General features: G+C 38.5%; 1 protein-coding gene across 2 annotated transcripts in view; it reads left to right on the top strand.

Moving 5' to 3' along the window:
• Window positions 1–27,510, top strand: part of nhsl2 (NHS-like 2) — a 175,120-nt gene that overhangs the window by 55,168 nt on the left and 92,442 nt on the right. The window contains exon 1 of one of the 2 annotated variants that reach the window (XM_047385501.1): window positions 17,108–17,409. The exons of the other annotated variant lie outside the window; for it this stretch is intronic. Within the exon in view, the coding sequence (XP_047241457.1) occupies window positions 17,331–17,409 (79 nt within the window). The 5' untranslated portion in view covers window positions 17,108–17,330. Of the gene's footprint in view, window positions 1–17,107; window positions 17,410–27,510 lie in introns of those variants that run through there. 2 annotated transcript variants of the gene reach the window in all.

The following is a 27,510-nucleotide window of genomic DNA, read 5'->3' as shown; positions in this document are numbered from 1 at the left end:
AAGCATCAGGCTTCCAGCCTTCAAGCATATTGATAACAATCTGGACAGTGCAGCTTCACCCAAAACAGACAGTTGTACCCAGCAGAGAGCTAATGTAGCCTTACAGTCTGTAGATTGGAAATAACAACAGATTGTGTTTATTGTCTCCAGCGGACCTCAGATCCAGAGCGAGCAGCAGCAGATGTGATCTATGAACACATGAAGCTTGGTGTCATTTTTGGGGTGTAGTGGTACGAGCAGCTCATTAGACGAGACCATATGATACACAGTATTGAGTTCATGAGAACAAGGTGAGATTTTAGAGATGTTCTTGGAAAAACTGAGTGATTTTACGTAGAATATTCCTCATAACCTTTTGTGTTTTCACAAAAGGAATAACGGTCTCTTGCTAAAATCTCAGCTTGTGTTTTAAGAATCTCTGTTCACTCTAGAAGTTCAGGTTTGATCATTCTGGAATAATAATGAACTTCTTTAGTTCAAAATCTAAACAGAGTCAATAAACTACATTGAAGTAGCCCTTCATGTTTAGGGCTGATAAGAATCTCTGAAGCAGATGGCAACTTTTGATGGTTAGCCAGTCGTTATATTCTTAAAGTGCTTATTAATATTTTGAACCTTGTTCACCAGTTCTTCATTTGGATGGCAGAAATTCTCTCCAGCAAAATTATAATACAAAAATAAATTCCGTATTTTTTAAAAGTTGCTTTCAATAATGGTGTTTTCTAGGTTTTTTCATTGCTGATTTTTTTTGTGTGTGACACTTTCAGGCCTCAAAATGTTCTATATGATTGAAATGTTACATTTGTTTTATTGACCTTGTACCCAAAAGGCTGCCAGATAAATGATTTAAAACAGAATATCAGACTTAGTTTGTTACGTTTTTTAAGATACAAAACGTAACAAACTAATCTTCATTGGAAATTCAGAAGTATTTTATCATGCTGTTTTTATTTTAATAATATTTACACAGATGTTGGAAATGTACCTCTGACTATGTACTGTAAAAGTGATGTAGGCTTCTTAATTGATTTAGTAACTGACCACACAACAGGGCAACTCTTTGACTACTTCCTTTCTAACTTTAAAATAAGGGTCTCAGACATTAATGCAGGGTCTTAAACTTAAAGCATTCACCTTGATATCAGAGCTCATAATAATAGGATACAATTCACCAGATGAAGACTCATACTGAGGGCAACTAGAAAGTATTTCACAGGGCAGTCTTACCCTTGGAAAAAAATATTGTGACACTTTAATATTCTGAGATCTCATGGCTTGGGATGGTGTTATACACTCAGTTCTTTTGAAAGGATTTGAATAGAAATTAAAATTGTTTAAATAATCAGGTTTTAGAGAAATCTGGTTTGTGCTGGACAACTGTTTTAAAGTGAGATTTTAGAGCTCCGTGATTCATGTCAGTGGTGCTTCATTTCTTATCCGAGTGATGCTTCACACAATGTGAGGGCATAAAAGAGTGTCTCTTATGTTATGTTCAGTTGTTGCATCAGTGTTGCTTCCAGTGTGTTAACAGCTGAAGGCACAAGTGGAAGTGCTGTGGATTTACAACAGGAGACCTCTATTATTTTAGTTTTTTACATCATACCGCTATGTTTGTTTCCTCTAGATTGTCACAGTTTCTCTTTTTTTAGCCCGTTCGCCCATCTTGTTTCTGCTATTTTCTAGCTTTTGGTCAGGTATAGAGAATCTTTTAGTCTTTTAGTTTCATTTCTTTGTTGGTAGTCACAGGAAATTAAATGAATGTAGGTGACAAAATGAAACAAATGGGCTTTAGGGGAAGATGGTAAATGTAAACGTAAACATGGTAAAGGAAAAAATGTAGCCAAAGAAAATATAGAGATAAAAGGAGAAAAGCAATTGGAAATGAGGCAAAACATTTGGAACATCATCTAAAAATCTACTACTGCACGAGATTCTTCTTACAACCCCCCACACACACACACACACACACACCCACACACACACACACACACACACAAACGTACACCATAACTGGAACACATTATCAGTCCCAACCAGAGTTACATAACTAGATTGGATGTTTTGTATGAGAGATGTCCTTATATAAACCAACCCTTTAACATCTCACTGTGGCAACAGCAATGTTTAGTTCTGGTGAAAACGAAGCTTTCTGTTGCAAAGTTATCACTTTGTGTCATAGTGTTACATATGGCTCTGACCCACATGCAGACTCACGCTCAAGGGAAACGGGTACAGGTTTGAAAGAGGTTTATTTAAGGAGAATGGATCGGTATGGTGTGCAGGAACAACTGTAAGGAAAAACGACAGGTAAGTGGCACAGTAAACGAAACCGGAACTTAAATGTGAAATGTCTCTTACTAGAAGGGAGTAGGCAATCTGCCAGGAGGAGAGGGATTCGGACTGGAGAAGAAGTGAATATGGAGACAATGGTAAGTCCGATGATTTCTTAGTTACTTGGATTAGAGCTTTGAGTGCAGGCGGAGTGTAAGCGGACAGGTGGAGGGTGGACAAGTTAGGTTGAATGGTCTCTGGAGAATCCGGGTCCGGAAGCAGCCAGCCGGGGAAATTCCAGAGTTTGGTGTCGGTTAGGTGTGTGTGGAAGATCCTTCCTGGGGAGATTCTAGGAGCGAGGCTAGTGCGAAACGAAGCCACCGGGGCCAGCCTGGGTAACCTCCAGGTAGTCGCCGGTTCAGTTCACTAAGAAGAACAAAGAACAAGTTAAACTTTGTTGAAGGCAAAGTACACATAAACTTAATTAATACGAGGCTGGCTGAGTAGCTACCACAGAGGCTAATACTCGAGCGACGAGATGCTGGCTGTTCCTGCTTAAGTACTCCAGGACTCAATCAACGAGATGGAAAACACCTGTCTCCACCACTGCTGAACACTAGCGCCTACTAGGAGTCAAAAAACACAGACAAAAACATACAACAGAAACTCCAGCCCCGACACTCTGATCATTGAAAATGTTATGTATTCAGTTTATCTGATCTTTTATTTACTCCCCAGTAGTAACAAATGGTTAAGACTGAGCTATATAATGGACATAATTTCTCAATTTAGTATTGTGCAGAATAATATGCCAAACTACATAAATGCAGCAGTAGACCTGTGTTAGCTCAGTGAAAAGCTGTTTTATTAGTTACAGACATGATTAAAGAATACATTCTCTACCAAAAATCTCAGTCTGCCTTCTTTTTTCCATTTAAGTCATTTAATTTTGTGGTTATACATAATGTTATGAATTGCTATGAAGTATCAGTCTCAGCTTTTTCATAGTAAGTATTGTGAGGAAAAAGCTGCGTTTCAATTTGTTAAAGAATGTGATTTTTCTTTTTTGTATAACTACACTTAGCCGAAAGAAAAAGTAAGAAAATATGTGTCCCACAACCACATTAGCCTTTTGCTTCCCCTTTCTACTGGTCAACAGCTTGGTCACACAGTGCTTGTGGATGGCATCCCATTCTTCAGTCTGCATTTGACCCCCCAGAGTGTTTAGTGGGGTTGAAGTCAGGACTTTAGCCAGGCTGTTCCATTCTTTTCACTCCCAAATTCTGGTGGTAGTCTCTGATAAATCCCAGTCTGTGGGGGCAAACATTAACATGTTGGATTACAGAGTTCTGTCCCAGACTCTGGAGATATTGGATTGCCACTGGTTGCGGTTTTATCCTGAAATAGCTTTTCCTTGACATTGCCTCCTTGTACTGAAGGAGATACCACCCCACAAAATCACTGTCTCCACCGAAGCTGTCTGGCATAGAGGATTTGGTAAGTTTTTCATGTGTGCGACATAATCAAAAAATGCCATGAAAGCGGTATAATGTTAAGTGTAGCATGCTAAATGCCAATCTGTTAAACTAGATTATCTCAAACGTTTTCATCATTGGCAGATTAATAGTTTTCCTGCAGAGCACAACCACTGTCTTCCTATACTTACAAGGACCTTGCATTGACTTCCATTCATTGCTATAACCAAACCCTGATTCTTACCTTAAACCTAACTTAACTCAATTCATACCATTGTCCTAAACCTAACTATTAAACCACATTACCCATTTCTCCTTGTGTGGGCTGGGCAAAAATATCTGCAAAATGGTGAATCTCCACACATTATTGGTGTCCCATCTGGGGTCTGGGCTTTGGACTCCATAAGGAGCAATGCGTCCTCACGTAGTATGTGTTAAAAAAATGGTCCTCACAATGTAACAAATGCTTGAACAATGCTTGTGTGTGTGTGTGTGTGTGTGGGCACACACACACACACACACAGGAAGGAATTATTTCAAATAAGATCACATGCAGAGATTTTTACAAAATTATGACTGGAGGTGACAGATCTCTTCCCCAACACCTTGTTTAGAGTAAACCAGTGAAGAGACATTGGGAAAATATTCTCTACACACATGAAAAAAAGACAGTGTAAACAGAGTGAACAGAGACAAAGCAACAGTTTATGTACACACGAACACCTCAGGGCAATTTAAAACCTCCAGTTAAACCAGCAGGCATGTTTCTGGAATGTGAATGAAAACCAGAGCTCCCAGTGAGGTAACAGCTCTTCATACTGAGCTGTTGTATCCTCTACATAATATTACATGCATGTAACTTTTAATTGTCTTTCTTATAATTCTGGGTAATTACTTATGCAGCTATTTAGTGGTGATGTTCAGAGGATAGCAACAGTTTCAAAAACGCAGACCCACACATTCTTTACATGTTTATATCATCAACTAGGATGCAATGGGACACAAAAAGGGTTTTAGAGCTGTTAAAGTAACTTAAGTAAAACATGTTTTTTTGTTTTTGTTAAAAAAGTATGAAACTGAAACATTTGTAGTAGGTGAAAATTGCCAAGCTCCAAATAAATATCTCTAAAGAATTTTATAAAAAGAAACCAGTGGACATTTAGAAAGTATTCTTTATCTCAGTAGTTGTTTTTGTATTCAGATCAGCAACATATACTGTACATCAGGCCTGAATGAAAATGTATCAAGTGTTTCAGTGAAGAAAAGAAAAATCATTGGTTGGTTGCATGTCTGCTGCTGTAAAGACTCATGTTGCACTTATTATGGCTTTGGCAAGGTCTTAATTGTTAGGGCTGTTTGAATTGTCCATGTAGCTAAGTTCGCACTTTAGCTTGTTTTTCCTTTGTCCCTGTTATGTTAGTTTCAGCTGACTGAAATTCAAGTGACTAATTAGGGCCAACATAGAGCCAGCCACATACCTTATTGCTGGTGAACAATGCCGACACAAGCTTTAGCTCAGTCTACCTTATTTTCCCCAAGAAACCGTGATTCTTCTAGAAAACCAGATCTTAATGATGGTCAACAGTCCTCAAACCTAGAATGGTCTTTAGTATTTATTCTGTTTCTTTTTTGTTTTGGGGTCACTTCATTTTATACATTTTTTTATCTCTGGGAGGAAACTAAGAGTTTAGCACTTTAGTTCCCCACAAATAATTATGTATATATATATATATATATTTACAGGAACATACAAGTTCATGAAATATAATGTTCCTGTATGTCTTACCTCTGCTGTCTCCTGAACATCTTCTGCCATTTAAAAAAACAAACAGAGGAACAAAGAAACAAATGCAAAAAAACTCTTCAGACATGGCATAACAACATGAATAACTGGATGTGTGAACTCTCAGTACACTGCAGAAAATGCACTGTGCATTGAAAATCTGGGAATAGAACTCCAAATTCTTGCTCTGACTCAGTTCATTTCAACATTAGTTTTTATGGCACTTTTCAAACAAGTGACACTTAAATCACAGAATAAAAGAAATAAGACATACACCACAAGCAGACTTTGCAGTAAAACCGAGAAGAATATCAATGAGTCAGAATTCAAAGGTTCAAATACTGTAAGATCAATTTGCAAAAAGAGGTAATGGATAAAATATATGATGTAAATGACATTTCAGTAGAAAGAGGACAGATAGATTTTAAAACAAAATTAGAGTGTTATAAAATGTACAAAACAGGCAGTTATATAACATACACAAAGTGCCTGAACTGATCCTAAAGAAAAGCTCTTTCCTATAGGTACGTTTTCAGCCATGTTTCAAAAACTTGGAGGGTGTCAGTGTCCTGCCCCCAAAGAGGAAGCTGATTCCAGAGGAGTCTCCTGCTATGTCCTTGTAAATTCTGACAAGTAACCTGGCATGCCTAGAAGGATGTTTTTGTAGGGTGCTAATAAGTATGTCATATTGGTAGGAGGATGCTAGACCACTCAGGGCTTTGTATATAGTGAGAATTAGTTGGTATTGATTTTCGGATTTTAGAGGGAACCAGTGTAATAAAGCCAATAAAAGAGAATTGTGATCTGCTTGCATGGATTTGGTAAGAATCCTCCTTGCAGCATTCTGCATCAGCTGAAAGACCTCAATCCCTCCTTAGGCTGTCTTCATGAATTCACCTTAAACCACTTCAGCTCTAAATGCCCTCTAATGCTTGTTGATGCACATTCCCCACATACTACGGATCAAATGGGAAGCAATTTACCACCATCTAGTGGTCAGAGCTTTGTCAAAGTTTGCTTAATTGCATACTATTAATACCGAAATTTCTATCTATTTATTGTGGTATATTCAAATTCTCTTTCTAATTTAGCATCAGCTTAACAGCAAAAAAAACCTCAAATTTATTTGTCCTTCATAACTGTAAATAAATTTGCATGTTGCACTGCATTGCAACAGTCAAGTCTGCAGATTATGAATGCACAAATCCGGTTTCACGGCTTCGCTTTTTTTACACCTGATTTTTGATAGATTGTGCAGGTGGTGAGTTACTAAATTACAGAGCTTTAGTGTTTCTCTCCTGAACACAGAGATGGGTGTGAGGTTTCAGTTGTTAATCCAGAGCAACACCGCTTAATTCGTTTTTCAAACCTGATGTATTTCTGAGAGAAAACAATGATTTTACATGTCTGGTTGCTTCCATTTTTCAAGGATTTTGAGGAGTGTATTGGGTGTTGCTTAGAAATATGGCCCTTATGTTATGGTCATTGACTGAATTAATTGTCCTTTTAATTGTGATTCTTGTAATGTGGTGTCTCGCTTCTCAAAACCATGTGCTTTGTCTGTTTGGTGTGTCCATGTTCTTGGTTTCATTTTATGCTGTTGGTGGTGTCGAGTTTAAATATAATTAGTTGTATTTGCTTCTAAACATGGATTTAAGCACAAGGCAAATCCTGAAAATTGCAAGTTTTCTTGCTCAAACACATCAAAAATAACCGTAAGAGCCAAGGATGGCTTAAAAAATGAGTAAAAAAAACCAAAAAAAACAAACATTTTTAATGACATTTAGTTGCTCACAATGTAATGTCAGTTTTCACTGTGGTTCAATCTCTGAGGCTCACAAAAATCTTTGTGTATGAAAATCTGCTTTCCTCTCAGACTCTTCCCTCTGTAGGGATCATTAAAGAGCAGTTAATTACCCATAATCCACTCTGGTCCAGATGTCTGCTCAGTTGGAATTGTCTGAATTTGTGTGTATTAGTGTGTCAGCATTTGCCCTTTTTTTCTTTACCAATTCGCCTCACTACTCATGCTTGTTCGCACCGCTATACATTTTTTTTTTCATTTTTTCCACTTTTTATCCCTTATGGGTAGTTAGTTTTCAAAGTTACTCCTCTCTTTCTCTGTTTGTTTCTCTGCCCACACGTTTATCCACTCCTCCCTCTCCCCTTCCTCCTTGCTCAGCTCTCTTTTTGTTTCACACTCGCTTGGAGCCAGAGGGAGACAACTTGATTTAATCATTACGAAAAAAAAAGTTCAGTTCACACCTGCTGTTTGAACCACTGGAAGGTACTGTGCCTCTGTTTATAAATTTGCATTTATTGTATAGTTCTAAAATGCTACAGATATATTTAGTTGGAGTCCTACTGTGTCTGCTGTTCCAAACAGTGAGCTGCCATAACTGCGTGCTTGGGGATAAGCAGGTTATATTAGTTTGTTGTAGCTTTACTATCATCTGCAATGGTTTTCGCCAAGTTTCATTTTCACTGTGGCAAATGGTTCTCATGTTTCCTGGTTACAGTGAGAATGATTTAGCTCATTTGCTGACAAGGTTTTGTAGATATTTTATTTGCTGTGGAATTATGTTGATTTGAATTTAAACACTATACTGGTGTGATTGCACAAGTGTGCAAGTTTGTGGTTATAGTTGAACTAGTCATAGAAATGCTGGGAAAAAAAGTTATATTTTCCGTAAAAAAATACCTCAAATTTAAAGTTCAACAGCAGTACGCTGCCAGTTTTATGAGTTACACACATATTTATCAAATTTTCACCAAACTTTAAAAATCAAAAAAGCAAACAGAAAAATAATCTCAAGCAATATGCTTCTAAAGGGCAAAACTAAAAAACCTGGTACTAACATTGCTTAAAAGGCTAATATTCATAGCTGCAGGACCTTTTTGGGTCTATTTCAGTCTCTTGTTTATTTTTCTGTTTTCAGTTAAGATTTACTAAGAACACAAGCATTCAGTTTTTTTCTATTTGCAAAACAGTAAACTCAAAATCTATGCTGGTAATGGACAATTCCCATTACTCACAAAGTTGTCAGAGCCTTTGATTGATGATAATCTGGATCATCTCCCCTTTGCTGTAAGGATCTTCATTAGTTCATTTTCATAATGCATCTTAGCTTCAATGTGAATCTGACTCAGGTAAGTGCTACACCACATTGGTATGTGGTGATCTGGAACAGCTTTAAACTCTTACCTAAACTGTCACCTTTATTAGAATATACTGGGTTTGCTGGGGGCTATCCACATAAAATGTATGCTGGTAATAGGTTAAGTATAACATAAAAATATGCCCTCAGTTTATCTTTAAATTGGCCAGTTTTCATTGTATTCAGATGTTGCGACATGTTGTGAATAGCTGAAACTCTTTGTGGGTCTGAACAAAAAAATTCTGTTTATCTGAAAATGTTCCTATGAATGAAACAAGTATCTCAAATTTACACTGCAGTCTAACTTACTCAGCCTTACAGGTGCAAGGGACAGTAATGACAAATGGGCACCTGATATTGTTGTCAAATTGTGTATTAAAGTGCAGAAATAAATACAACTAATACAACTAATCATATCCTTGTTAAGGTCACACTTTGTCCTTCAGACTGGTTTGCTTGCAAGTTTTCTCATCTAAGGCACAACTTCTGTGGAGCTGAAACCAGAACAAATTGCATTTCTTGCTACCTAATTTTCATGGAACTGGACAAACAGGTATATTGTTTCTTCACTTTGAAAAGACCAAAGCAGAGGTAAACAAAGCTTGAATACTGTTGTAAATGAGAAAAGAACAAGGAGGGAGATCTTTCATTAATTTGGTTTTGATCCTCTGTCTTTTTCCAAGCCACCCTTTGCTTGCTCTGAAAAGGTTTGGTTTGGCATTGTCTTAGTGTTGGTTCATGACCGGGCTAAGAGTGATATAAGTGGACAGTAAATTTCATGAGAGCTGGGATTGAGATTTACACAGCGGAGGCAGATAGAAAGTCAGTGTTTCAATCATCATCCACCATGTGAAAACTGAATCCAGTGGTTAATAAGCTGGAAACACAGCCTGCATTCTTGTGTGACTGGGACATGAGAAAACAAGACAGAAAGAATAGAAGCAAGCAGGAAAGTAACATTTTCTCACCTGGGCTGGCTTTTCGGGGACAGAAGAAGAGAGAATTTGATAAAATGGGATTCAGATAGAGAGCAAGAGGCTGAAACAGTGAATCTAAAAAACAAGCTAAAAGGTTGCTGTCAGTATGACTGAATCGAAAATAGTTAAAAGATATATAGAGATGTGGCAGAATGTGTTATATCAATGCTGTCGACATAACGAGATGTTCTAAAAAATAGCTGGTAAAACAGCAAATCAGCAAGAAAGAAAGCAGCTTGCTCTTTCAAGGCAGCCTGCCCCCCTCTCTGGGCCTTGGAGCTGTTACATAACCAGCAGGATCAAATATGAGCGAAAACTAAAAGCAATCTCTGTGGGAGGCCCACGGATAAACCTGGATTAGTGATGGTTTCAGGATATTTGTAGTAGGGGATCCCAGAATATTTTACTGCACAAATATGTATCCCGTATGCCAAGGAATATTAGCTGCAAACCAAATGAAATGAAGAGATCCAGGGCAATGGCATTTATCCACCTTCCTCAAAGGGCTGTAAAGCAACCTCAGTGTGGCTGTAGTTTTGTCTGTACATCACATACACTTTTCAGTTTACTTCTCATTAACATCCTGCTTTTCTGGTTCTAAATCCTTTTTCAGAGTTTCAAAATTGCAGTTACGTGCACATTATTGAGTGAGGCACTTATTGGTTTATCAGCTAATTACAGCATTGCAATTCAACATGTTATGTTTTACTCTATCCGTCTTTTGTGCAATTCTTAGAAAAAAATCATTTTTTTTCTGGTACATTAGATTATTTTGCTATTTAGGCTAAGCAGTTCACCTCTGCCTAGCTTTTGTTTTACAGGTGTCCTAAAAAAAATCTATTTTGCTAGCAAAAATTGCTGGAAAAAACTGTTGTTAGTGATTGTGTGAACATGCTTCTGTAAGGGCTGGGCAGTGGTTTGGTAAAAGTAGCCAAACATTTTAGTAAGCGGGGCATTTTGGAGCTACAAAGTCTTTGTGTCTTGATGCTATGGTAAATGGCCTGAACTTGTATATCGCTTTTATCAAGTCCCCAGAGACCCCAAAATGCTTTACACAAGAATCAGTCATTCACCCATTTACACAGGCATCACTGAGCCCTCTGACCACCATCAGTAGGCAAGGAGGGTGAAGTGCCCAAGGACACAACAACTGAGATGGACAGAGCGGGGGTTCGAACCACCAATCCAGCGGTTACAGCAACACCTGAGCTACAGCTGCCCCACCTAACAGAACATAAATGAACATTAACCGTTATAGCCTCTTGATGCTAATTTAATGCTAACCAGGCGTCTGTTTGATGAAATTTTCAATTTAACAAGAAGAAATTCCACCAACACCCATCCCTCAAAACCTTTAAAAAAAATTTTTCTTTTAAAAATAAATCATCAAAATCTTCTATTTTTTAGCAGTGGTTTTTGCATTTCTTTTAGCATTTACATCTGGCTGTAGCACTTAGCACTGACTGTGAGAATGTCTGTAGGTGGTTTGTGTGGAGTTTAGATGTTCTCCATTTGCATGTGTGGCTTTTCTGCAGTTTCTCAGGCGTCTTCTCATAGTTCACCTCTAAAATAGGATTATTTTGTGTTTACTGTGTGTTGTTCTGGCCAGGCTTAGCTTTAACCCTATGTTTAATACTGAATACATTACTGTGTACACAACATTGTTTTTTTGTTTTTTGTCCCTGACTAATCACAATAATGAAATGTAATTTTAATACTTTTTAGGGCAGTGAACAATCATGGGTTCCAGGTTTCATAAATTAGATCAATAGGTTCTTCCACTTAATGTAATCAGCACATGTAAATAATATTTCATTTAGTTGTATATTGTTGTTATTGTAAATTGTATATTTTTTAATATTTGCCACCGTGCTCTATTTTTATCATAACATTCCTTTTTTTTTTTTTTACTACATATTTCCAAATTTATATTTGTTAGCTGTATGTTTGTCTGTTTGTAGCACCTTACCACCAAAGCAAATTCCTCGTACGTGTGAAACACTACTTGGCAATAAAGCTTTTTCTGATTCTGATGCTGGAATTGGCCAGTTAAACAGTGAAGAAATAATGTGACTAATGGCCGGCATACACTGTGCAGTTTTAGGCCGTAGTAGATAAAAGACGAGGATTAACAGAAAATCGTGGAGAAATCTTTGGTTGTGGCTCTAAATCTGCAGTCTTAAGATCGCACTGTGAGCCAGATTTAAGGACGGCCGTTGTTATCATCTTGCAACCAAAAATACCCTGCCATAAATATCTGAGCCCGTATTCATAAAGAACCCTAAAACTAAAAGTACCTCCTACTGACGTCATTCTAACAAAAATCTTAAAATTTCACAAATTCTAAAATTGTTCTTAGAATTTTCCCTCGGTAAGATAAAAGTTATGCGCATCTTAGGCCTTAAGAGAGCTCCTAAGGGGAACAAATGTTAGGAGTAGTGAGAAGGACCTTTAGTGAGTCTAAGAGTGTCTTAAACAGGGAAGATGGTGGAAAGACAGAGAGAAAGGAGATTTTCTCGATATGATGAACAACAGTGAATTAATAAAACACAACCGGGTTCATTGCACAGGGATCCACCCTCTAAATAGTTGAGTAAATGAGCACATTAACCTCTATAACAATTATACAATTATTAATATAGAGATAAGATTAACTTAATCACCCCCTTAGGGGGAAATTAAATAGTTTCAGCGGCAGGACAGGTTAAAGGTGCACCTCTACTAAGGTAATATTAAGAAGGATAAATACATAATGAAAGCAATAATAAATAACCATGAATAAAAGGGGAACAAAATTACGAACAATATAGTACAGACTTATTTAAATATTTACAGACTGTAAAATTGATTGAAAAAACTTGAAAAAAAATGTACATAAATACAAACTCTAGAGAAGATACAGTACAATAATCTAAGCACTATATACAGAGAATGAAGATGAAAATGAGGTGAAGAAGTATTTGCTGTATTGTACATGATGTTGTCAGTAGCCTAAGTCTAAATGGTCATCTACAGCGCTCCCTGTCTGTGGAGAAGTTCTCTTGTGTGCTGCAGTCTCCTCTCTAGCTTCTGAATGCAGCAGGAGCTGCTCACATTCTAGGCTGGTGCTGAAAGGAGAGGAAAACAACTCATTGATCTGCTGCGAATGCCTGTTCGTTCGCACCATGATCTCAGGACCAAATCTACCTTTCAACACTCCTCTCTTCTCATTCACAAGCAGGCTCTGCTCCTCTGTTCAGTTCGGTTTTCTCCAACTTTTTTTCTCTGTTTTGTTTTGCTCAAACCTTTTGGGCTAAGTCATGCAGTTTAAAATGCAATTCTACTAAATGCTCAGAAAATGTATGTAAAATTTAGAGGTGGAAGGAAGGCATTAATCATATGAAAATAATTTAGGTTATGTTATCTGACATAAAACAGGAAAGGTTTGGTATTTATTATTTCACAATAAGAAAAAAAGGTTTTACACAATGTTTATAACAGTATGTATTTCATTTGTGATAAAATGCAGTTGGGGCAGTCTTTAGTCCTACAAACATAAAACGTCTTCCAAATAAAAAAAAAAAACCAACACCCCTCAAAGCACAGGTTTTGTCACTGTGTGTGACTCATGCATTCATTTCCTGGTTATTGACCCAAGCATTGTCTGAATGAATGTGGTCGAACTGGTTGTGATTAGGTTCATGCGGTCACACCCAATATGCAGTTTGGTAAGATTATTTTGAGATTGGTGCAGAAAGACAATGAAATGCATGTTCTAGCAGCTCAGCCTTTAGGAGTTAGTAGCAATTCTAAACAAACATTTAGTATATATTTTACTCTTAATGGAATTGCCTTGTCTGACTGCCTTAATTAAGGCTGACTCAGCAAATACTTTGATATACTTTAAAACTCGAACAAGCAGCTTGTCATCTTCTCTGTGTTTTCAGCACTAAAATATAAATGTGTAATGCATTTTAAATCAGGTGATATTGTGTATATTCAGCACCTTTTTTTATAGCAGCTGTTTATTATTATGTGCGATGAGGCAGAGAGAAGATGAAAGGAAGTGAGGAAGAGGAGGAGTGTAGATACACAGTATGAGGCTGCAGGTTGGTACTAATTGTAATACATCAATGTATAGATCTAATATGCTTGGGATGTCATTGTGTTCAAGCTTAGACCAATTATTTTAACATAAATATAGAGCAATTAACATTCGGAACTAATTTACAGAATTTAGTTTAGACCAAGAGAAATAAATAACATAAAATGTAAACGTCTGACAAAAAAACCTTTGGAAAACATTGCAGAAAGGGAAGACTCCTGAGCCCAGACTCTAAAATGGGTTATGCAATCATGAAAGTAAACTAAAAGATGGAGGCACAAGACTTCAGAAGATGAAAAGGACAAGAATGGCCTCCAGTGCTCTTAACTGTCTTTTCCTGCAAAATGGACATGACTTACAGAGTCTCTCTCTGTAATATATGTGTGTTGTCAGCGGCTTGTGTAAGTGAAAACTGCTTCACTTTTCATGTCAGATATTTTCACGAGTTTTGTTCCACAATGGGTGACTACACTGAGTACAGAGAAGCTATATTTTTGGCCTTTTTTGGTGCATTTTATGTTTAATCATTATGATTGCCAAAGTTAATACGTATTGCCCAGTAATTGATCTAATGTAATGAGTGAGAAAATATAGTCTGTCTTTAGTGAATTATTTAGTGCAGGGTCATCTGTGTAGATTGACCTCGACCTGACTCCGGCATTCGGCAAAAATAGAATCTGGTCAAATTTTGCTGGATGGCCGTGGTATTTTCTAAGAGCTGCATGCACATACTATTTCTATATCTTTTTGTGGTTCTGCTCTATAGTTTAACAGAACTGTTAGAAGCTAATAATCGGTAATTTGTCAGGCTATCTCCTTAGATAGCTAGGTTGGAGTCAACAGCCTGACAGGCCACTTTTAGCCAACTGTAGTTTTAAAGAGGCATTATCTTGAGTAACTAAGAATGATGGGGACTTTATATTTTTGTGACCAGAAATATCTCCTGTCAGCCAAATCTGTCTTTCTTGTAAGCGAGAGAAAAGTTTAGTATCCTCCTGCAGTAACAGGTGGGGCACGGTCACTCAATTTCCAGACAGTCTGAGAGAACTGTGATCACCCCAGAACTTTCCCTGACCAAATGAAAACTTAAAACCATAGCTATTTTAGGTTAAGCCATTTACTGAAAGTGTAAGGTAAAAAACCTCATCAGAAAACATGTTAATTTCTTCTGTATATTCTAAAGCTTAATTCATATCTCCCAATATGCTCTACTGGCCGCTCTACTGCAAAGCCCGTATGAACATATTTTCTTCATCTGTACCCGCCCCCTAGAGTCTGCTAGGGGTCTCTGTGGATGTCTGCGTCCAGATGTTTTTTTTCTCCAAATTGCCTCTGTGCATCAGTGAGGACAGCAGTAAGCTCAGTCACAGGGTGGCGCCAAACACACAGCTGATAAGAAAACAATGATTGGATCATGAAGAGAAGAAGAAAAACAACAACGTAGCCTGTTTTAAGAAAATACAGTGAGGAAAGATACTTTCTCTCTCTGGAACAACAAGGGTACAAAAATCATATTGACCCCTTGAAGGGAGAAGGGGGAAAAGCAAATCTCTACTCTCTGCTCCTGATTTTGTATTCTCCCCCAGCCGCTCTCTTCCTTTCACAGTCCCTGGTATGGACAGCACACTTCACTTTCAATTTCTGTTTTTCTTACCAACCCTGTCTCATCATTTTCTCCCTTTAACAATGCATATGTCTCTTTTTAAACACATATCTCCTCACCTTTCCTAATTTTATGTGATTTGTCCCATCAGTACATACTGATACTATTTTACTGTCTAATACTTGTTTGTAAATAGCCAATGTCAACCTTAAGTGAGCAGTGATGCCGAGAGGTGGAGTATGACAACTGAACTCACAACTTTATTAGGTACCACTGGTATGTATTAGTTTAGAGCCCATTTGCCTTTAGAACTGCCTTTATTCTTTTTGGCATAAATGTAACAAGTTGTCTGAAACTTTCGTAAAACATTTTTTGGTCCTTATGCAACGACAACATCATGCAGTTGCTGCAGCTTTTCTTGGATTGACATCCATGAACCTCTTGTTCCACCACATCCCAAATGTAATCTTGTGCAGCTGAAGTCTTACTCCATGGAGTTTCTGCACTTGATTAAATGTGCAAATTAACCAACTTACTTGTTTCATCCCTCTATTGACTATAGTATCATACCTCTTACTAAATCAGCCATCAAAACCATGTTCAATGGACCAGTTTGAAATGATTTTAGCTTTCTAACATTGTGCACTATCCTGCTGAAAGTAACCATCAGAGGATGGGCACACTGTTATCATGAACAGATGGACATGATCAGAAACTATAGGTGTGTTGTGGCATTTAAGTATGCCAATAAAACATCCCTCATACCGTTATACCACCCCCAACCTCAACTGTTGATTCAAGGCAGGATGGATCTATGTTTTATGGTTGTCTGATCCTACTATGTGAATGTAACTGTTGAAACTGAGACTAATTGCCCAAGGCAGAGTATTTCCAATATTGTCCAATTTTGGTGAGGCTATGTGAATTGTAGCCTTGGTATGCTGTTTTTATCTAACATAGGGGCATCTCAAGACCCCAGAACTTACTGACCACAACTTATAACCCTGATACTTTTAACTCATTTAACACATTTGCCCTGCGATGGATTGGCGACTGTCCAGGGTGTACCCCGCCTCTTGTCCATAGACTGCTGGAGATAGGCACCAGCTTACCTGCGACCCACTATGGAAGAAGTGGCATAGAAAATGACTGACTGACTTTTAAGTCATGTTCAGAATAGAAGAAGCTGTTCAGATGAGAGGGGGAATCTTTTCAAGAAACAAGTAAAGTGCTGGCTGCTAAGCAATTAGGAGTGAACTTAATCAGGTTAACTTTCTCTGATATTAAAATTTGTTCAATGATCTGAAACATTCAGTTTTTTTTAGGTTATATTTGAAGTAGTCAAGCAGTCTTTCTCTGCTGTTTTCTACCTGCTCCCCCTGTTTTTTCCTATTTCTCACTCCTGCTTAACTCTACTGCCCATCTCTCTTTCGTTCAATCCCTTGCTCCTGATTGGCTGCCTTCGCCCATGTCCGTTTATGAATTGAACAGCAGTGGCTGAATTTGACTGGCTGGAAGCTAATCAACTCAACTTCTCTCTCTCTCTCTGTCTTACACACATAGCCGTTTATACATGCTCACCTGCAACTGTCAGAACCTCTCCTCCTGAAACAAGCATTACCCCCTTGCCTCTTTTCCTCACACACATGCATGCTTGCACACTACCATTCACGCTCTCACCGGCATGCAGCCCGCTTTGTCAACAGATCACGTAGCAGCCGAGCTCTCTTACACACACACACACACACACACACGTAGCTCATTGGCAATCATCCGCCGGGCTCACACACTCATAACAGAGTGCACGCAGTCACACACTCAGAGGTCTTCTGCATTGTTGTGACTCTCGACGACGTCCTTCTCAGTCACACGCTGCTCGACCCGGGCTTGTCTTGCATACGACACCGTCAAGCCACTCCGTCTGTCAGTCAGTCAGTCAGCCAGTCTGTGTGTGTGTGTGTCGGTGGCATGAAGCGGTGATGTTCTGGGACAGGAAAAATAGTATGGGCAATTCCCAAAGACGGCCCAAAGGAAGACACAGACCCAAATCTGCAACAGGTACTTTATATTTTGTGCTTCTTTTGGGGGTTTTCTCTCCATTTTGCAGTCATTTGTTGTCACCATCACATTTTTCACCTGGCTGCACGTTCATGCCTCTCATGCCTTCCCTTTTTTATGATTAGGTTTGTTTTCCAGCCTAATTCTTTGTAATCATACTTCCAATCCCTTCCCCATTTAATCTTTTTCCTAACCCCAGTCACTTATTTTCTCAAACTTAACACTTAGCCTAAATCCCTTCTTTTATAATCAAATTTTTTTTCATCGCACTGGATCACACATATGTCATTTCCTTTCCTTTTTATTTAGTCTTATAGTGGCTCTTCCTGTTGTTTGTTCTAAGTACTTACTTCTGTACATCATTCCCCCCCCCCTTACATATCTTCATTTACATCCAGATGTTGCTAGTTCTCATCTGCTGATAGTGCTGTAAGGCTACCACTTTCCTGTTTTTAGTCATATTTTTCCTCACCATTATGTGTTTCATACCATCTCCTAGTGTGCAGTTCCACTCATTTCAGCATCTTCCTGTTGTAGGTCCCTCTCTCCATTCATGCACTTACTCTGGGAAGCCTCCATTCATTCTGTATCTGCATATGGAATGGTGGGAGACCATTGTTGAAGACATTTGTTTTCGGGTCTTGTCGCTCTGTCCCAAAACTCTAACAATTTTTTCTAAAATCTTGCCATGGCATGGGACTTGTTTTAACCATTTAGCTCACTGTAATTCCTTTCTGGCTATCCATAATTACAGTGTTTTGTTGCGAAGGACATTTTTCTGTCCATATCCCACTCATGTTCCTGCCGCAGATTTTGCTTCGTCATTATTGCCAGGTTTGAATGAAGTAAGTCAATTGGTCGTTTTTCCCTTGGCATGTGACCGGACTGAGAAATGGGGAATGAGGGAGTGTAATTGATGCGCTTCAGATTCACTATTGCAGCAAAGCTGGCTCTGTGTGTGTTTGTGTGTGTGTAGTACCTGGCGTGTGAATTCTAAGATTTCACATATTCTTCGTTGCACCGCCACGTCCTGCAGACTCGCCCATGCTTATGTGTGAATGAGTGCATGAGATTGCCCATCCTGCACGTCTGGACAGGACCACCAGCAAGCTCTTTTAATATTAACAGCGAGGGCTTTCTTTGAGAGCGGTGGTCAAGGAGAAAGAGAGAGGGGAAGGAGACTGGAAGGAAGGTGGAGAATGAGCTGAAAAATAATTTTTTGGAGAGCTGGATGGTCAGGCATGTTGAAATATTAAGAGGAGGAAGTTGTTGCAATAAAACACACCAATAAACACATCTTCTCTACCCAAAGAAACTATATGCGCACGTCCTAATAAGAATGCATGTGTTCAGTATGTATGTAAGCTTTAACTCAAACTGACAGCAGACCATTCGTTTGACCTTGGCTCTAATCGGTGTTTGAAGCTCATTTGCTCCCCTCAGACAGCAGGAAACAGCCACATCAATGTCATCTGGTGCTGTACTACAAATGTGACTGCATGATTTACTACGATTTATTGCCATGCCGAAAAATAAAGCAGAGGACAAGAGCCGAAACGATTGTGAATGAAAGATTGTGAGCTCAGCAGAAAAACAACACCTCGGCTTTTCAGGTGAAGTGAACTTGTGTTTGATACATACTTGGAAACATCTCTCATGTTGAAGAAAACATTGGCATAAATAACAAACAAGTTTCAACGTGTAACTTGAAAATAGTGGAAGTATATACATAGTCAGGATGCAATGCCTGCTCAACTACATCAACTGCATAGTAAAATTGAATTCAATGATATCTCACTTGGGTTTTACTACTTCTTTATTGAGAGACATTTGACTTATAGCATATTAAGAGCCAGGACATTAGTTCGGTCCATATTGTAAACGTAACCCAGCCCCTTCAACCTCCTTATTTAGCACACAGTGCCTTCTTGTTGTAACCTTGACATTGTTGTTTTAAAATGATATTGAAATGAGGTGTCTCTATCAGATGATATTGGAAATAATTTAGATTCTTAAACTCTCAGCTAGACCTATAACCATGACACAAAACCATTGTTTTACCAGCTGAGTACATGAGCAGTTTGTAGCTGTTCTGTTTAAGTGTAATTCACTCTTTATTTGGAGGTTTTTTACAACCCTAACCCACTTAGCGATGGATGATATTAGCAAATCATGCTGTGGTGGTATTATTGGTAAATTTCTGCTGTGACCATGTCAGTTGTGACCTTATTTTTGAGACTGTAATCTGTGTCATGGGTGAGCATCTATTGCTGCAAGACTCCATCCAACAGGCTGAAAATTGCACTGGCATGCAAAGTGTTAACTGGTGACACTTGGAGTATACTAGTAAACAATTACTGCATACTAGTGCTTGTGCAGCTGAAGTCTCACTCCTTGGAGTTTCTGCTTTTTATTAAATATGCAAATTAACCAAATTCCTGGTTTTATATCTCTAATCACTATAGCATCATACGTCTTACTAAATTAGCCATCAGAGCCATCAGTGTGGGATTCAACCAATGCACAAAGCAACCTAAAGTAATCCAGATAACATTTCACTGTAGCCATCACTATACAAAAACAAACATCTTATTAAAGCACATTTACAGTCAGGACGTTTTGTGAGAGATGCATTTAAGAAGAGAGCCTTTCTTATTTCAATATGTCTGCCCTCCAGCTATTCTTCAGATAAAGGTGGGAAAATAACTTTGGCAGTGCTATGGCTGTCCATCCTCTTGCTAGTGAGTCTGGTTTTCACACAAACCTTAACATTAAATTGTCAACGTAGCAATGAAACGTTGGAGGGAGTCTTACAGGGAGACTTGGAGCACATATTTTAATTGTGCTTCAACAGTTTATGAGTTACAGGCATATATGTGATCTGAAAACTCTTAAATCTTACATCTTAGTCTCACAATCTGTTTTTTTGTGTTTTCTTTTTTGGTATTGCTGCATTCATCTCATGCTGAGGACTGACAGCTTCCTGTCTTGCTTAACCATCTGAACATTTCATAGCCAGAGAGGTTCTATGCATGAAATACCCATAAATCAATTCAAATATACAAAATGGCCTTCTTCCTATCCACGAGGAACATTGTGGACAGCTCAACCTGAATTCTGAAGAAAATGAAGGAGTGAACCTTTTGGGCGATCCCCACCCAATTGGACCGAGTCGCCAGACCTATCCTGGTCTAAACTTGCCCTAAAACAATACCTTTTGACCTTCTTTTGACTTCCACTTCTCTTCTTTCCTAATTTTTTGAAGTTACACAGTATGCTTTTCATGGTCAGATAAAATTAATAGACCTGAAATGAGTGAAAACCTTTAGAACGCCTAGATAACTATTGATGGAGGCAGGTACAGAATGTTAGTAGAAAGTCTGACTTCTTGAGAGCTCAGAGTTAACTCTAATCATTGCAAGAGGTGAAAGCTATTAAAACTGCTGGGATTTCCTGGCAGGAACAACAAACTGATGAGTCCTTTCATGTTGGAGTCTACCAAGAAGTCAGGATTGTTCTGAATAAACAACTAAAAGCTTCAACTTAACTGGTTGACAGAAGCACAACCATGAGGTAGTGATGTACAGACTTTAAATGTAGAAGGTGTGTCCCCTCACCCATCTCTGTATGCATACTTTTCCCTTATACATTAATTTCTCTTGCAACATAAAATCCTATTGATAAACCCACAGCACCTATTCCAGTTTCTGAACTCAGTCATAGCTAAAATAGTTAATATAGGGATGATTATCCATAGAAGCTCATGCTGAACCTGTTCATTCAGATATTTTCAAACAGATAGATGATGTCATTTTCAGCATTCTGCAGCAAAAGAGGGATGGCGGGTGGGAGAAAAGGATGTATACATGGCGATGATGATGATGATGAGGAGGGCTTACAGGGACAGCGAGTGGTGAGAGACAAAGAATTTGGCAATGCTGAGAGAGGAAACAAAAGAAAGGCAGCGGGAGGAAGAGGAATTATGAGTGAAAAAAGGAGGAATGGGAAGAGACAGGAAACGCCGTGGGAAAGTGTGCTGCTGAGGGTCTGCTGTTGCCATGGTAACCATACAGGTGTTAAAGAAGGTCAGCTGATTGCCGGTCGGCGCTCCGCCAGCAACCAGCAGGTTACGTGTGTGAATGTGTTCAGATTGTTCATTCATTAACAGCAGAGAAAGAGCGAGTGTGTGTGCTGCCTACTGATGTGTTTACAGCCTGGTGGGTGTGTCACACTTTCTGTGGTAATATCTTGTTTTATTGATTGAGTTCTTCCTTCTCCTTTGACTCTTAACTTATAAAACTCTCAGACATGGACCCAAATAACATAAGATGTACAAACAATTATCTTTGGCTGACAACTGCAGCCTAAGATTGGAACCAAGTCTCCATACCATCCATAGTGAACGTGTATATGCTTCCCTTTTAATTTAGAAGACAGGCAGGTTAAATCCATGTCCAGAAATATAATTCAATCAAACCAATTACATTTCAGATAATAGTGCCAATTGGTGAACATGTTGTATGCAGATCAAGAATGAAAAAGAATAGAATAGAATAGAAAAATCCTTTATTCTTCCTTAGTTTGGAGATTCAGGCATATCAGCAGCAAAGTGGCAGGCAACTGAAAGCACACAGATAAACATATAATTAAGCAAAACGATTGGAAATTAGATGAAGACTGTTCAGAATGGTCAAATATACATTGTTAGCAAAACTATGCAGTTATTATAAATAGCAGATGCTGTTTCTAAAAAGCGTGCATGTGTATTAGGATCATATATAAACTGTACATGCTGTGCTTCTGTATGTTTGTGCAAAAACAGAGAACTTGCAAGAAAAGGGACCAGAACAGACGAATCAGGAACTTACTGGGTTTGCTGGGAGCCGTTATGGTTAGAGTCTAACAGCTGCTGGAAGGGAGGGCCTATGATAATGCTGCTTTGTACATTTAGGATGCAGCAGTCTATCACTAAAGGAGCTCTCCATTACTGTATCGGAGTATTATTAAGAGTTATGTTTTAGCTGGAGTTCTCCTGTCTCCCACCACCTGCACTGGGATTAAGCTTTTTCTTAGGTCTCTTATGCATCTTACTCCTTTTTTGTGTTTCTGACCTGCTCCTTTCCTTTAAAGGGATTACTGCAAGTACAAGAACACCTCCTTAGAAATGTCAACAGTCATTGCTGTTGAGTTGCAGCAGTAAAAGCAGAGAAGGTAAAAAACCTCAGGGAGGAACACTAAACACATTTCTGTCCAGACAAATATCCAACAGCACATGCATTGCTTGATGTTAGCAGCAACATTTGAAGTTTTGTTGTGATAGCTAAAAAAATCTCTGACCGGCTGTGACATCCTTAACCTTCCTTGATTAAAAGGATACCTACTGTGGAGCTCCTGCTCTCCCCCACAACTGGTATTGTTCTGCATCGCTGTGCTTCAAACCCAGTTTCCTTGGAGCCAGTGAGCTGCAGCCACAGACTTAATGGTTAAAGTGTAGCTTTGGTTTCGGTGCAGCGGATTGCTGAGTGCCTTTCTGAGGGGAACTAAATACTGATTTCTTGCTAATTTCAAATGTTATTAGCTCCCACAAACTGGTATTGGCACACAGATTTTGAGTGTGCATACAAAAAGTGCCTGATTACCAGTCACCTTGTCACCTCTGCCGTTTTCAGGAAGTTGATGTTGAGGAGAGGAAGGAAAAGAACAAGGCTGGTGACAATGATCATGGCAGAGGAAAAAAGCAACGTATATAAGAGCATTGGGTTTAGAGTTTTCCACTATATTTCTATAGTGTTAATAGTGTGCTACTGAATGGTTGTTTGGATTGCCAGATGGTTGATCAGAGTATTTCAAATAGTTCTGATCTGACAGAATTGTCATGTACCACTATCTCTCAGGTTTAAAGAAAATGGTGCAGAGAAAGAGAAATATCCACTGAGCAGCAGTTGTGTGGACAAACATGTCTTGTTGATATAGGAGGTAAGAGGAGAATAAGCAGACTGCGTTGAAATGATAGAAAGGTAACAGTAGCCCAAATAACCACTCATACAAAATCTTAAAGCAGATGGGCTTCAGCAGCAGAGGATAACACCTGGTGCCACTTAAGTCAGCTAAGATTAGGAACCTACAGTACAATAAGTTGTGTAACTGCAATATTTAAATGGTAGAGGCAGAATTGGGCTAAAACAACATGGAAGCATAAATGGTTGATTGGTGGTGGAAGTGCAATGTAAGGGGGGTATTTTCTTAGCTTACTTTGTGCCCCTAATACTAACTGAGGATCATTTAAACTCCATAGCCTACCTGCGTATTATTGCTGACCATATCCATCCCGTTATTTCCTCCACAGTTCCCAGATCTAAATCCAATAGAGCCCCATTGAGATGTGGTGGCATCAGGGATTTGCATCATGTATGTTCAGCCAACAAATCTGCAGCAACTGTACGATGCTTTCATGCTACAAAGAATTTGTGTTGGGATTTTGACTTTATTGTGGTACAAGCCTAAGCTCAGAATTTTAAAAAGAAAAGTGAAACGCTAAATTAAACTGTAAGAGTGCTAACATATAAAACAGTACACAAAGACATGCTGTTTAAAGAACTATGAGCACATTCATTACTTCCTGATAGCTTCCTGCAGTGCTGGCCATGTCTCAACATAGTTTTGGTTTCCTGCAGTTAAAGACACAAAAACACTCCAGGTGTGGATCTACTTTGGGAATGTCTGTCATTTTAGTTTGGTTTCCACTAAGCACATGCATGTTAAGCTCAGTGCGTGCTGCAAACCACAGGTCATATATGGTGAGGACGCTTTGAATAGGAAAATTAGTAGGAATGATTGCCCGATGCTTGCAAGCTCCTGATATGGAAGAAAACAAATGTTCATGTATAACTTTCTCACTCTCAGTCTACTCATTAGGTCTATTTTATACATTCTTTTAACATCATTTTAACATTTTAAAAGCTTCCTTACTTGCAGAGCTGGAAGGAAGTTAGAAGAGGAAAAGTTATGGGGAGGGAGAGGAAAAGAGAAAAAAACAACATATGAGTTAAAGAGCAGCAGCCGGCACCAAGAGTTTCCTCCCTTTTCGCTTCTCACACCACGAGTGAAAACGAGAGGTCCCTGGGCTCCACTCAATCTTTTCCCGCCTCTCCTGCTGTTTCGTTTTCGCCTCTCTCGTATTTGCCCACTGATACTCTCTCAGCCCAGGCCTGAATGAGTCACTGGGTTCACTTCAACAGGCAGCGGGCCTCTCTTCCTCCTCTTTTCCTCTCGTCCTCTCCTCACTCCTTACACGGATGTAAGCGTCCTGCTCCCAGACGGAATTTAGGAGCTCAAACATGGACTTTTTATGGGCCAGGCTGGGTAAGAGGCTTCAAGAATGCTTTAAAGGAAACATGGAAAAGTTGGTGTAGGGAGCAGAGTAACTGTGAAGAGATAAGTTCAGCTTCTTCTTCAGCTTAGCACAGCTCTGGAATGTTATCCTTGATATTAGTGAGGTCAACACTGCTGTGTAACATTTCTGAAGGTGTTCGAGAGGTTTGTCGTTTTTCTTTTTGTGGAGGTTGTTGGGGTAAAAAATCATAGAAAAGACCTCACTGTTTGTCATCAACATATCACTATATTGCCAAACGTATCTGTCTGTTACTGTTAAATGTACATGAACTTTGATGAAATCCTATTCTTAATCTATTTCTTTAGTTTGAAGGTTGATTTGATAATAGGAAATAGGAGACTATTATCTTTGGAATAGAGACTAATTAGCTATTGGCAAATTGTTGAACTTTTCTCTTGCAGTTTTCTTTCTTTTTTCTACACAAAAATAATTGGTCATAGCATCAAAATAGATTGATAAGATGTTTAATGATTTTAAACACTAATGCATGTACAGGAGAACATGCAAACTCCTGCAGAATATCCCCAGGACAAGATTTGAACCCAGGGCCGTCTTACTGCAAGGTAACAGTGCTACCAACTGTGCCACCATGGAGCCCTGAAAGTTGACATTCAGAACATAAATCCAGTACTGTGAGCTGCATCCTCATTTCAGTTTGTGCTTTGAGAGATTTTTGCGAGGCTTCCAGACCTTGGTAGCAATTCTTACAAATTTTAAATTGATTGATATGGGAGTTGTACATGCCATAGAGCTAGGCTGCTTGGGCTAAATGAGATCTAGGCTTAGACAGATATATTCATTTATAAGTCAGGACTGCATATACATTTGATGTTGTCAGATCTAAATAAGGGCTTGGTAGCCTAAACGTTTAAATTTCAATTATTGCTCAGTGTGTTGACAAAATCGTAATGTGTCCAAGGTACATCCTTGGGCACACACACACACACACACACACTCATGTTGCTGGGAGTGCGTTCTGATTGTGGTTTGGAAACAATTTTGTGTTCAGCTACAGTGGTTACCATAGTGCTGCTTTGATTACATGTAATACACACAGTTAGGATTCTCATCTTCATGATTTTACACTCTAGTGTGGAAGTATGAACCACAACACACACAATCACAGCCTCGTGCTAGCAGCACACACACTCAGTATTTCACATGCTCATATTTCATACTCAGTTACACAAAGAACACATTTACCCTCATATACATACTCCTCTCATTATCTCTCTCTGAAAAATATTTTGCCCATTAGCTCTTCTGCACAATTTATTATAAAAATGAAAGGAGAAGAAATCAAGCCTCATTGAATTTTTATGCACATGACTTGCTAAATGTGGCGGCGCGATTGTTGGAGCAACCAGTTTAGATGGGTAGAGTTGACGGGTTTGAAAGGAAGGGGAGTAAAAGCAGACAAGTAAAGATTAAAAACACTTGGGATTAATATTGGAATTGTTCATTTTTAACAGCTACTTTGATGCATTTCTTTGAATGAATGAAATACACGTACTGCTTCACATCTTTATTTGTAGTATTTGGTTTGTGCAGATTAATGTTACATATACATTTGCATTTCCAGAAAACTGTTAAAATTCTAATTTGAATAGGAACATTCACCATAAAGACCCTGAAATTTCCAGACAACGTATTCATTGGTCATACTTCTATTATCTGGATGACATTAAGCTACATATTATTATAAAAGCCTTAAGAGTTGTATCAATTTTGACCTACCCCTAAATTTTTTCGCATTCACTCTTAGAGGTAGATAATTCATCTCATAATTTTTGTAATGTTCAGGGAGGGTGAAGAGGTAGGGTTATCTAACCACACTAATAGAAACTTTTCCTGAGCAACATTCAAAACAGGGGGCCATGAGGCGTTCTCTTAAAGCAACTCCAAACTGTGATTTTTCCATGATAAATTTTGCACTGTAGTAAAAGAATTTGTGTATTACAGAGACTTCCATACTTTTCCAGATTGAAAATTTCCTAATTTTGTGGCCCATTTGTAATATTTACAGGCCAAAGTTTTCTTAGTGGTCATGTTTTTTTTCTATGTACATACAAAATATCCAAAATCAAAGATAATACTATACAACATTACCTTAAAATTGTCACGTTTTACCAAAATCTCAATAACACCATTGTAACTTGCCTTTCAGTGGTGTAGGATGCTATGCTTCCTATATATATATATATATATATATATATATATATATATACAGGTCCTTCTCAAAATATTAGCATATTGTGATAAAGTTCATTATCTTCCATAATGTCATGATGAAAATTTAACATTCATATATTTTAGATTCATTGCACACTAACTGAAATGTTTCAGGTCTTTTATTGTCTTAATACGGATGATTTTGGCATACAGCTCATGAAAACCCAAAATTCCTATCTCACAAAATTAGCATATTTCATCCGACCAATAAAAGAAAAGTGTTTTTAATACAAAAAACGTCAACCTTCAAATAATCATGTACAGTTATGCACTCAATACTTGGTCGGGAATACTTTTGCAGAAATGACTGCTTCAATGCGGCGTGGCATGGAGGCAATGAGCCTGTGGCACTGCTGATATCTTATGGAGGCCCAGGATGCTTCGATAGCGGCCTTTAGCTCATCCAGAGTGTTGGGTCTTGAGTCTCTCAACGTTCTCTTCACAATATCCCACAGATTCTCTATGGGGTTCAGGTC

The sequence above is a fragment of the Girardinichthys multiradiatus genome, chromosome 14 (assembly GCF_021462225.1).
Source record: "Girardinichthys multiradiatus isolate DD_20200921_A chromosome 14, DD_fGirMul_XY1, whole genome shotgun sequence".
In the NCBI taxonomy this organism is placed as follows: Eukaryota; Metazoa; Chordata; class Actinopteri; order Cyprinodontiformes; family Goodeidae; genus Girardinichthys; species Girardinichthys multiradiatus.
This window is presented reverse-complemented; position numbering and strand designations above follow the sequence as displayed.